General features: G+C 39.7%; 1 protein-coding gene across 1 annotated transcript in view; it reads right to left on the bottom strand.

The window, feature by feature from the left end:
• GYS2 (glycogen synthase 2) overlaps nucleotides 1–11,754 on the bottom strand; it is a 33,307-nt gene extending 21,553 nt beyond the window's left edge. The window contains exons 1-4 of the mRNA XM_016197488.2: nucleotides 11,634–11,754; nucleotides 7,522–7,703; nucleotides 4,957–5,148; nucleotides 3,149–3,331 (exon numbers count right to left, since the gene is read on the bottom strand). Of these exons, the coding sequence (XP_016052974.1) occupies nucleotides 3,149–3,331; nucleotides 4,957–5,148; nucleotides 7,522–7,703; nucleotides 11,634–11,754 (678 nt within the window). The remainder of the gene's footprint in view (nucleotides 1–3,148; nucleotides 3,332–4,956; nucleotides 5,149–7,521; nucleotides 7,704–11,633) is intronic.
• Nucleotides 11,755–12,126: the final 372 nt, after the last annotated feature.

Below are 12,126 nucleotides of genomic sequence, written 5' to 3'. Positions count from 1 at the left end.
TGTTATAATCACATAGAAATCTTGATATTTTTTTGGCATTTTAATTATACTTTTACTTGTCCCACATTTTATAAATACTCAGCTAAACTCTTTCCCCAAGGTCCTTATCATATATTTGCCCATAAACAATGAAATAAATCTGACATTAAACTTGATACCAAAAATTAAGATATTTATAATTATTGTTAATTCACTGAAAGGGAAACTGACAAAGAGAAAGGATAAATGATTTTCCATGGTTATAGAAGTCCTACCACTATATAATTTCAAGAGTGGACTGTTACTTTAATTAGGTAGTGTGTTAGATGGTGCAATCATTCAGTATTCTGAGTATTCTGCTATCTTAACTTAAAACACACACAAACACAATAAGCCAACCCCCCACAATTAAATAGTTGGCAACAGTTGTGGGCTTTTGCCATTTGGCTTAGTTACTGAATGTTATGTCTAATATAGCTGCATATGGAAGTAGCAGTGTCTAAGAGAAAAAGCTATATAGTTTCTGGCATTGTATCAGAAGGCACTCTTTTAAGCAGGATATCATATTTAATCCTCATAAACTACCAAGACACTTATTTTGTCTTCATTTTATAGAGGGGGTTTTGAAACTTTTAAAGGTTAAAGAACTCCCTCAAGGTCACATTCCTAGTAAGCATCTTAGCAGAGCCCTATTGATCCAAATCAGCCTGACTCCAAGCTTGTGCTCTCACCTGCTTTTTTCTCACTCAGGCTCTAACTCAGTCAACAAGTAAGTCCCAACAATTACTGTCTTATATCATATACAGGAAAATACTAAAAAAAAAGATTTATTAAATGATTCTAAATATTAGAACAAGGAAATTCTTAGAATATTCTTTCTTGACTGTAATATTTGCAAACATCTCTAAAAATGCTTGAATCAGGGTTCTAGGTGGTATCCTTGGATCAGCGGAAGTCTTTCTTAAAATCTTTATATGGCTGGTCTCATTTATTCATCCAAATCTCTCATACAACCAATATTAGTTGAATAATTTATGTGTTTCTGTTACCTTCAAAGAGTTTATAAATAAATTAGTGAGAAAATGGGTAAAAATTAGGCAGAAATGAGTAAGTGCCTGAGTAAGGTACAAGGTCAGAGCAGGATAGAGAAAAGCATCTCACACTATGTAAGTTTATTGTCAGTATTACCTCTAGAATGTAAGATTTTCTAGGGCAAGAACCATGAGTTACTCATCTCTATGTCTCCAAGTTGGTTGGATGAATAAAATGGCATTTGGACTGGGACGTGAAAGTTCAATTTCGGGAAAGGTTATTTTAGGATGAAAAATTAGCTGCCCTAAAAAACAAGTTATATAAAGTCATATGGCATGTGCAGAAAATAGCAAAATGTCCAGTGTGACTGTGCTCTGTGCTCTTAAGTATTCTGCAGTAAATATTTTATATGCCTCTCTAACATTTTCTCTTTCTCAAAAATTAAAGTCTGCTTTTCTCCAGGAAACATGGTCATTGAGCTTATCACAGATCACTGGTTTGCCCTTATTAGTCTACCAATATCGTATGCCATTAAGAAATTTCCCTGATCTTCTGACTTTCTGAATCCCTTGGTGACTTTATTTTAAATGTACACCTTAAGTTTACAATTGACCTTTAGGGTAGGCTGACCTTTTTACAGGTCAACTCTCATTAGGACCATTCGTTGCTTTCCAAGCGTTAAAGTTTGTCAGAAAAAAACTTTCCTGCATTCAGTGTGAAAGTGTCTTTGAGATAGCAGTATAGCTTTTCACAGCCATTACCTAAGGATTATTTATGTATTACACACATGCATACACACACATTCTGTTTCATAGAATCCTAGCAGTTTTTTAAACTGGGAACTCTTTAGAAATCAACTTTCCGCCTGACTGATGTGGCTCAGCGGTTGAGCATCGACCTAGGATCCAGGAGATTGTGGTTCGATTCCCCGCCAGGGCACATGCCCGGGTTGCAGGCTCGATCCCCAGTCAGGGGTGTGCAGGAGGCAGCCGATCAATGACTCTCTCATCATTGATGTTTCTCTCTCTCCCTCTCCCTTCCTCTCTCTCTAAAATCAATAAAACCATTAAAAAAAAAAAAAATCAACTTTCCAGTGCCCTAATTTTCCTGATAGTGCAACAGAACCTTAAAGTGGTAAACTGATTTGATTGGCAATATAGATACCAAATTGCAAAGCTCCTAACTTTATGGTATGCACATGTTTTTTGATATTATTGATATAAAATATAAAAGACATACTTTAATCTGGTTTAACTGATGGAAAATAGAAGAAAGAAGTCAAAACTGAATAACTTTGGTTCCTAGAATCACACAGTCTTCTCAAATGAGCAAACATATAATTATTTGGTCACCACGGACCCATATCCCTGTTTTTTATTTTGTTTTTTAAAACTATATATTTTTTGATTTCAGAGAGAGGAAGGGAGAGGGAGAGAGAGAGATAGAAACATCAGTGATGAGAGTCATTGATCGGCTGCCTCCTGCACGTCCCCTGCTGTGGATCAAGCCCGCAACCTGGGCATGTGCCCTGATGGGGAATCTAACTGTGATCTCCTGGATCCTAGGTCGGTGCTAAACTGCTGAGCCACACCAGCCAGCCGGGTCACGCTCCTGTTTTTAATAAATTCTGTCTTATTTGACCCCTACAAAAAAATCCACCTATGCATTGCAGAGTTACAGGAAAAATCTGACCATCTGTTCACTTGGAGGATAGAGGCGGTAAGGCTCCTGGTGCAAGCTGTATGTGTAGAATTCCCGTCCCTACCTGCCACTCAGGGCTGTGTGTGGGTCCAGAATCCTCACAGCATTTCCCAAGCTCCAGGGCAGACAGGAGTTCAACCCTGTGTCCAGAGTTTTACTCCCTCCCCTCCCCGCCCCTTTGGATCTTGGATCTATTGCTCCGAAGTAGCTGCACTGCCCCGCACTGCCCCGCACTGCTGCACCCTGGGGCACTCTGAGCAGTTAAACCCTAGGAGCTTTCTGTCACCGGGGGCGGCTTTGTCATGCATATTGATGTGTTAAAAGGGCATTTCTGCCACCTCACTGGCAGATGAAATGTCAAGATCAATACTTCTCATCCTTCAGCTTCCAAGATCAGAACAAAGGGCAGTAAGGGGAAGGTGGTAGGACTAGTTACCTTATCCAGGTGGTTGTAGAAATCAATGTTTGCAGCGCAGAGATACCTCCCAAGCAGTGTGGCATGAGTGGTAAAAATTGTAGCGATAGGAAGTTTCCGGGCTCGAGACAGGATCAGTCCAGTCCCCGCCTGCCATTCGTGGAACTGGGCGATGACATGTTTGCCTTCTACATGGTCTGTCACCTACATCAGGAAAGGAGCATTTAGAAAAGCTGTGGGTGAAGCTTGATCTTGCTCATGGCCCACAGCATAAGGAAAGGTACTGTGCCTGAAAGTTCTAGCACAATTTGAAGGGATCTAAATGTGAAGCATGCAGATTCAGCAAGTGTGTTTTATAAGATTCAGTGGCATGTTCATGAAGCCCAGTGGTTCTCACACTTAGCATACCTCGGCTCACTTGGAAGCTTGTTAAGCACTGACATCTGGGTCCCATTCCCACATCATTTAATTCAATGATTCTGGACTGGGGGGCAAGAATTTGCATTTCTTACAAGTTTGAATGCTACTGACAGTCTGGGAAACACTCTGAGAACCACTGATTTAGGCTAAAACATTTGCATTTTAAAGTATCTGCTCATCACAAAGTTCCCCGCAGCTGTGAACAGCTGCACACATCAATGGTGCAGCAGAAACAGGTGACAGACAGTGAAACAGAACTTGCCCAGAAAAGCCTTGGGGTGTTTGCTCAGTGTCTTTGTTTACCTTTTGAACCAATGACAATCTCTCTCTCTGGAACCACTTTACTTTAGAGGCAGTTGGGCTCTTACTTTCGTGCTTCTCTCCCTCTGTTCCCTTTGACAGAAAGGAGGGGCAGACACACACATGTGCGCACACCCACACTCTAAAGCTGGCTCCGGCCCTGGGGGAAGTGGCTCAGGGAGGAGTTAGCAGAGAAAGAGTTGATGAAACTAACAGATGCTAAAACAAGAGTTCGTATGGGTCATTAGCCCAGATCTGCCAGCACCCTCGCCCTTCTCCTATTCTGTCACCAACACGAAGCAGTAGGACTGATTTTCCACCCTCTCCTTTACGTCATCGAGGCAGCCCGTTATGGCTATTGGAATATGACTTCATCAGCAAAAAGAGTAGGCAGATGGAACACACTCCCCGCATGGAGTTCTGTGATTTGGCCTTAGGCCACATCCCGGCTTTGCTAGGGACGCTCTTCCTTCACCATCTAATTTTTAGGTTAGGCATCATTATCTTGAGGTAATACAAAGAAGGCAAACAAAGTGAGCTGCCATGCTTTGAGGACTTATGAGAGTGCAGGCCTGGTTCATTTAAAAAGTACTAGTTTCTAATATTCTTTTTTTTTTGCATCTATGGGATATTTCACTGCTACAGACTCCTTAGCACCTGCTGGGATCCCTTCAGACCTTAACTAACGATGAAAATATCTGAAAGTCACTGCAGTTACACAAGTACTCATGCATAATCAAAACCAAATATTTCAAGCTGTTTTCTATTCCCCAGATTCTAGAATTCATATACATGGTGCATGATGTATATTATTTTTTTCTTGAGTATATATTGAGTACTATCTATGTAGCAGGAAATATAATTGAATTTTTATATGCATCATTCTATATATTAATAAGCATTATTATTACCCTGTTCCAAAGACTGGTACTTAGTTTGAGAAATGCTGAACATTTTCTCAGAAATGTACTAGGACAATCAATAATGGTATCGTCTCAAAATTTACTTAATCTAAGGGTCATGGAATCATTGCTGGGCAATGCTGGGCACAGGACACAATCATGCAGCTCCTCTGTTGTTTCACTGTATCACTATACAGTAAACTGTACCTCTTTTAAGAACCAGGCCGTTAAAGATCCAAATATCAGCATATCGTTGGCTTCTCGGTCATGATAAGGGATGCCGACACTGCATGCTTCCCAGAGGTCACCCTTCCACCTGTCCAAATTCCAAGCCGAATAGCCTATGTCAAAGAGCACCACATAAGGACTCCCCTCTATCAGCCATCTTCCGAAGTGTACCTGCCATAAAAAGAACACAGAACCATGTAGTAATGCTGGGGAATGGAAGGGAGGAAATGTATTTGTGCTCAGAAGATGTAAGCTCTATTTAGAACTCAATTGCAGATTACGTAGGCTCTATAGAAAACCTCAGTGATACCACAAAGCATCTGATAAGTTGAGCCTGAAGTTATAATGGGCTTGCATCCATTCATCTAAAATCCCCAAGTTTTTGTTTTTCATTAAATTTGGTCACTTAGAAACAAGGCATCTAGATCATGTGATCACTCTTGTGACCTTGAGCTCATGGTTTTAGGATTTAATATTATAGTCTATGTTTTTATGATAGAGTCATAAGATGAACTGCTCTGTATCTTTAACAACTTGCAACTGGATATAATTTCTATGGTGTCACTTATTTTCCTTTATGCAACAGGACTTAAAATATTTCCTGATAGAAATATGGTGTGTGTTTTTCTGTTGACAAATGTGCATGATTTCTCTTATCCCTCCTACTAAAAAATGTTACTCAAAGTGTTTACTGATATGGTTGCTGCCAGATATCTAGTTAAATATATTGTCTAAAATGCATTATCTAGTTAATCTAGCAGCCCAAACTCTAATCCTATTACATTTTTCAAAATGACTGTCCATCAATTCAACCATTAATTCAGTCAGTCACACAGCTACCTCTAAGACTTTTGCCAATTTGCCCCATCACACAAATGCTGAAATTAAACAACACTGAATCTTTATCTATTCATGTTTCTGCACTTTCACTCAGGCTGCTGATGGCTGCTGGAGAGTCACAGTCATGTACACCTGTGACACTAAAAAGACATGGCTGCACATCAAAGATGTACAGAAATTCTTTTATATATTCCTTGAACACTTTTAAGAACTTCAAGTTCTCTTCAAAGTCTCTTGTTTTAACACTTGCCTCCTAATATTTGTAAGATGACCTTAACTCCTACTTTAATAAGGTCATCAGAAACATTGGGTGAGACCGTGCTGAATTCTTCATTCATCCTTTATTCCTTGTTTAAGTGAAAGGGGGGCAGAATGACCCTCTCACTAGCGCTTTGGATCATGTTCTCTCTCCCATTCTCAGTGGCCTTACTTTCTTCAGTCACCCATTTCTTCTGAACTTCCAGCTTCTCCATCTGCTAGATATTTATTTTTGGCATATAAATATGTTCAGGCCTCACATTTAATAAAACACTAATTCTCAAAATCATGCCTCTCTGAAACTACTTAATTCATTTTACCTCTTCATAGAAAAATCTCACAGCCACAGCTTCTATACTCTTTTCTCACCATTCATTCATTCTTCAACCCACTGCAATCTGACTTAACTCCCCTTTCCTTTCAAACTGCATTTAACAAGGTTACCACGAATGACCTTAATATTGCTAAACCAAAATGACCTTGGTGCATCCTTTGTTGACTTAGTCCCTCCTTCATACTCGAGACTCTCTCTCCCTTGTCTTGACCTCATTATTCCTGTGGTTATGGCAACAAATTATCAGAAAACTAGTGGCTTAAAATAACACAAACTAATTGTCTTACTGCTCTGGGGGTTGTAGTGTGAAATCGGTCTTACGGGTTAAAATCAACATGCTGGCAGAGTTTCATTCCATTTGTATTCTCTAGAAGAGAATCGATTTTCTGGCCTTTCCAGTCTCTAGAGGCCCCCTGCTTTCCTTGGCTCATGTCCCCTCCTCCATCTTCAAAGCTCATCACGCCAACCTCTGCTTCCATTGTTACATCTCTCAAGTCTGATTCTACCACCTCCCTCTTATAAAGACCCCGGAGATTTGGGATCACATTGGGCCCACCTTGAAAATCCAGGGTAATTTCCCCATCTCAAGATCCTTAATATAATCACATCTGCAAGGTCCTTTTTGCTACATAAGGTAATATTTTCATAGGTTCTGAGGATTAGGATTTGGACATCCTTGGTTCTACATCACAAGCTGTGCTGCTACTTCTGCAATCTCTGACTTCTTTTACTGTAAACGTTCTAACATGCTGACATCCCCAAAGTTTGGATCAAAACTTCTGCTTTTAGTCTATAAACTTCCACTGCATGTTATCAACACCAGTGATTTCAATTACATTTTAGACACAAATGACTTCCCCAGAAATATCTTTGCCCTGTACCTTCTGCTGGTCTGTAAACCTATTATACTACTAGAGAGTTTCCCTATGGTCCTCACAACCTGCCTCAAAATGTACCTATTTAAAGTCAAGTTCATCATCTTTCTCACAAACTTGCTCCTTTTTCCTAAGTAGATGAATGGTCTTTTCTTGGCAGTTAATGTAAATTGTGACTGCTTTCCCATAACGGCTTACTGAGACTTGTCAAGTGAAGTTGAGGTCAGGATGCTTTACCTGGCAGCCATGCTTATTCATTGTCTCCACTGCCCTTCTTACAGCTTCATTTACAGGTTCACACTGTTCCACCTGAGTCTTCATATTTTGCTCAAAATATGGACCAATCAGAAAATAACTGTCTCCCCATTCGTCTGCTGTTGTTCTAGCCTTTGTCTGAATCACAGTATAGATGCCACCAACTGTTGAAAAGAAAAAAATTCCATTATCATTCAGGTTAATAATGCATTTAAGTGATAATGGCATGAAAATAGGTTCCCATTTTTTTAAGAATAAATATTTTTATTGATTTCAGAGAGAGGAAGGGAGAGGGGGAGAGACAGATAGAAACATCAGTGATGAGAGAGTCATTGATTGACTGTCTCCTGCAGGCCCCCTACTAGGGATCGAGCCCGAGACCTGGGCATGTACCCTGACTGGGAATCGAACTGAGATCTCCTGGATCCTAGGTCGATACTCAACCGCTGAGCAACACCTGGCCAGGCTAGGATTCCATTTTTAAGTAACTATTTAGGATCCATCAAACACAAGGGTTTATTTAACTTTCTAAAAGAAGGTGCTTAAAGGACACTAACAAATAGTCACTATTTTAAATACCCATTCATGGATATTTTAAAGCCCCTTCTGGGTGAATGTCAGAGAATAGCATGTTGGCAACACCAGAGCAGTATAAACATTTCAAAGAAATCTGAAGAGACAATTGGAATGAAGCAGTACTTGACTTAATGCTCTATCCACATTGAATCATCAAAATGGGGCAAATAGCCATTGTCAGGACACACGCCCTCAGCAGCAATGCTCACCTTTCACTCCTCCTACAGTGGTCCAAGAAGGGGCTACGCTGTGTCCAAGTAACAGCTACTGCTGAAATTTCATGTGCTCCAGCACCAATTTAGCTTCTCTCTGTCCTTCCCATATTTATACACCAACTAGTTTCCCTTGATTTTTACTCTGTTTACTACAAACTCCTCTCTTGGCATGCTAATTATAGTCGATGGCATAGACATAGGGCCATTCCTATTTTCAAATGTGAGGTATAAACCAGAGTTTCACCAACACATATTTTTTATTGAATCTTTGTTTTTGCCACAGTGTAGATCACTGAATTTGAACTTACCTTTCACTTTCAAACATGTACTTTGTATTTTATTGATCTATATTTTTCCCTGAAACAACATGGGAGCTATGTTTAATGTGAGGGCAAAGTATCAGGCTTTTCATAAGAAAGAAAAGACGAGCCCCCTTGGCATATATGTCATTGAAGCAGCTACAACCCCAAGTTCTCATCTAAAAACACTGCTGATGTTGCTAAAACCAGGATTCCAAAGCAGTATGGAATATGTACAGCAGCCAAATAAGGCATTTTATATGTGCATATAAATTAGGATGTATCTTCACTATTTTTTAAATGTTTAAAAGTTACGGAATTTGAAAATCATATGGCTTCAGTATTACATAGCTAATAATTGGACCCTTCTGTCTCAAGACACAGTTGTAGAAGCAGGAGTAGTCATTATACAGTTAGAATATCATTCTTTGAGGAAGTAGGTCTGGTAGGATAGAAAGTAAATGTTACTGGTGACAACGGTCAGCAAATGTTTGCGTGCCCAGCGCTTTGCTGGGTCTGTGGTTCAAATCAAAGCAGCTGCAGTCTCAGGTAGTGGGAGGTGAGACCCTTAGAGCAAGACCATGTGCACACCCCACCCTGATTATACCACAGTGACAGCCCGTATTTTGTACAGGAGAGGCTCAGACATAGCAATCGGGACAAAAAGGGAGTGGGGTGACTAGGGCTCCTCTTAAAGCTATGTGTGTACCAAGCATGGCTTTTCCATAGATTGTGTGTTTCACCTGGTGTTTTCTTGGATATAAATATATTTCCTATTTGCCACTACAAGCCACTGTAAGATGGCTGAAACATTACATTCATTTCATTCATGAAGAAACTGACAGATAGTTTAAGGGATGTTTTTACAAAGTCTCAAAAATCTATGATCTTTGAGTGCAGGTACTACGTTCTTTCATCTATAGGAAATTTACTTAGGCAATGGATGTTTTCATTTTTATTCTTGTGTGGTAATTAAAAAGAGAAGTGGACTCAGAGATCTAACTGCTAGTCCCAACCCTGCAGTCTGCTTGGTCATTAATGTCTGTGGATGTCTGTTTTCATCTATGAAACAGAGGGCTTGGGTCATGACCTCTACGATGTCTCATAGCCTGGCTATGAACTGGAGGAAAATAAAAGTTCAAAGTAAAATTTAAAAAGAAACTATGATGTCAGTGTATTGCCAGAGATGAACACAATAATTGTCCATTCATATAAACATCTCTGAAAAATCAGACTGTAATAGATATTTTAAAAAAAGATATATTAGAGATGATATCAACGTGGGTAAATCACATTGTGAGTCCCCTCTAGAGACAACAAAATTCCCTTTCTCTTGCATGGGAAATGAAAGAAAGTAAGTATCAAAGGAAGAGTAGAGGTTGAAAATAAATGTATTCATTCCTTCATTTAAAAGAAAAAAAAAATCCCTTTGAGCATTTCCTTTGTGCCAGGCACCATTCCGGGCCTTCGCATTAGCGTGCGTGTCATCAGGATACAAGATTCATGGATAACAGTTTTCACCAGTGTGAGCCCAGCACCGGGAGACAATGTTGCATTAAGGTTTGTTAAATAGAGAGGACAGAAGGAAGAAGAAAGGGCTCTCTGCTTAGGTGCTGGAACTCACATAGACATCTTCTGAACTGTTTCCTGGTGCTAATAAGTCCCTCCAAGTTTTTCCACCAACAAGCTGTATTCCCGAGTTCCTGCCTACTCCGTAGAGCAAACCTTTATTTAAAGGCACAGTCTGAGGTTTATGTGTAACAGGCATGGCTCTGTTCCCAGGAACATTGGGCCTATTTAAAAACCTTGAGACTGGGGGAAAAAGAACATTAGAAACAGGTATTCATAAAATACTTCCCCTCTCCATAATAAGGTTTCTGTTCTTTGCTTCCCCCTCACTAAACCTCAAAGAAAAAGGCTGTGCTTTGTTCTTATGTTCATTCTGTGCGTTTCTACACAGGCAGAACTGATTTTTAATTTTGATGTTATGATTTTTATGAAAGCATACACATGAGAACTTTGAACTTTTAGCATAATGGGGAAAGTCTGAACAGATGCCAAATATAATTCCCCCACTTCTGCGCTTATGCTGGCTCTGATTAGCCAAAAGGAAGTAATGTAATCGTATTCATGGTATCATTTCAGGCCCTTCAAATTCCACAAGGTACCTCTGCCTTTCACCCATCAGTCACATGGCCTGGTCCTTCATGACCCTGGAGAATTCAACCTTCAAAACTTACTTTTTCTTACTAATATTCCCTCAATATTCTTGACATTTTAAAATTAGAGGATATCGATCCATAAGGAATTTCTGTTTTTATAATTTTACAAGTACCTTTCTTATTAATATCATTTAGGTTGAGTTCCACTTTGCCTTTTACAATCCAACACAAATGGAATTATACCTTATTGGGAAATTATTTTAATTTTGTTAATTTTATTTCCTTCCTTATTTTATCATTTCTATGTATATATTATTGAAAAATTAATTCTGTTCTTCATGATAGGAGCTCAGTATTATGTCTTCTGAGCTGCTTCTAAATTAAAACTTTAATTCCAATCTAATCTTGATTTATTAGAAACATTAATAAATATTTCATAAAATTGCTATCAGTATATGGAGTTAAAGTTTCTAATTGGTCCTGATCAGGTACAGTTCGCCCTAAAATAAAGCACAAAATTGTGCTTTTTGCTGAAAAAACATCATGCAACCAAAAAAGTAAATGTTAACTTTTTACTTCTATTTTGCCACAGTATGGATTTCAAATTTTAATTTAAATGCACATTCCCTGGCAAAGACTAATATTTTCAACTTTTTCTCTCTTCAACACATCTACACAAGTCTCAGTTTTCATTGCCTGTTGAAACAGACCTGGTTAAATGTAACCTAAACTCATTTTCAGTCTGAATACCTACTTACTGGTAATTCACTTTATTAACTCACTCTCCTAATCTACGTTCTTCAGCAATCTGTCAAATAGCCGCATTCAGGGCCAGTACAAACCTTTATTGGTCACTTCCCAAGCGACTTCAAAGAGCAGTAAATCTTCCACAGGAAGCTCTTCAACTTCCCACTGGGGAAGCCCACTCAGGGAGGTCACAGACAGGGACCGGCCTCGGAGCATTCTTCCTCCAGTCCTCGGGAACTTGTCTGAGTCACCCTTTCAATGAACTGTAGGAGCCGTGAGATTTAGAGAGTGGAAGTTCAAGCTGGTAGGCCTCAGGCTCGGGTAGCTTCTCATAGGAGTAAACCAGCAGAGTGAAGTCTCGTGAGCTTCCCAGAGAACTCCCGGTGGAAGGGGGAATTGTCAGGTTCTCTGCAGTCTTTCCAGGTGGGTCCACTGAGGACAGTATCTCCGATCAGAATCTACCCACACAACCCAGAACTATCACAAGTAAAAGCCTCAGTCCGGGGTTTAGGCAAGCACCCCGTCTGATAGGGGCATCCTCAGAGGCTCATCGTGATACAGGTCCAGACCTTTACCCCTTGTCCTTTT

This window comes from Miniopterus natalensis, chromosome 2, assembly GCF_054644295.1.
Source record: "Miniopterus natalensis isolate mMinNat1 chromosome 2, mMinNat1.hap1, whole genome shotgun sequence".
Taxonomy (NCBI): Eukaryota; Metazoa; Chordata; class Mammalia; order Chiroptera; family Miniopteridae; genus Miniopterus; species Miniopterus natalensis.
This window is presented reverse-complemented; position numbering and strand designations above follow the sequence as displayed.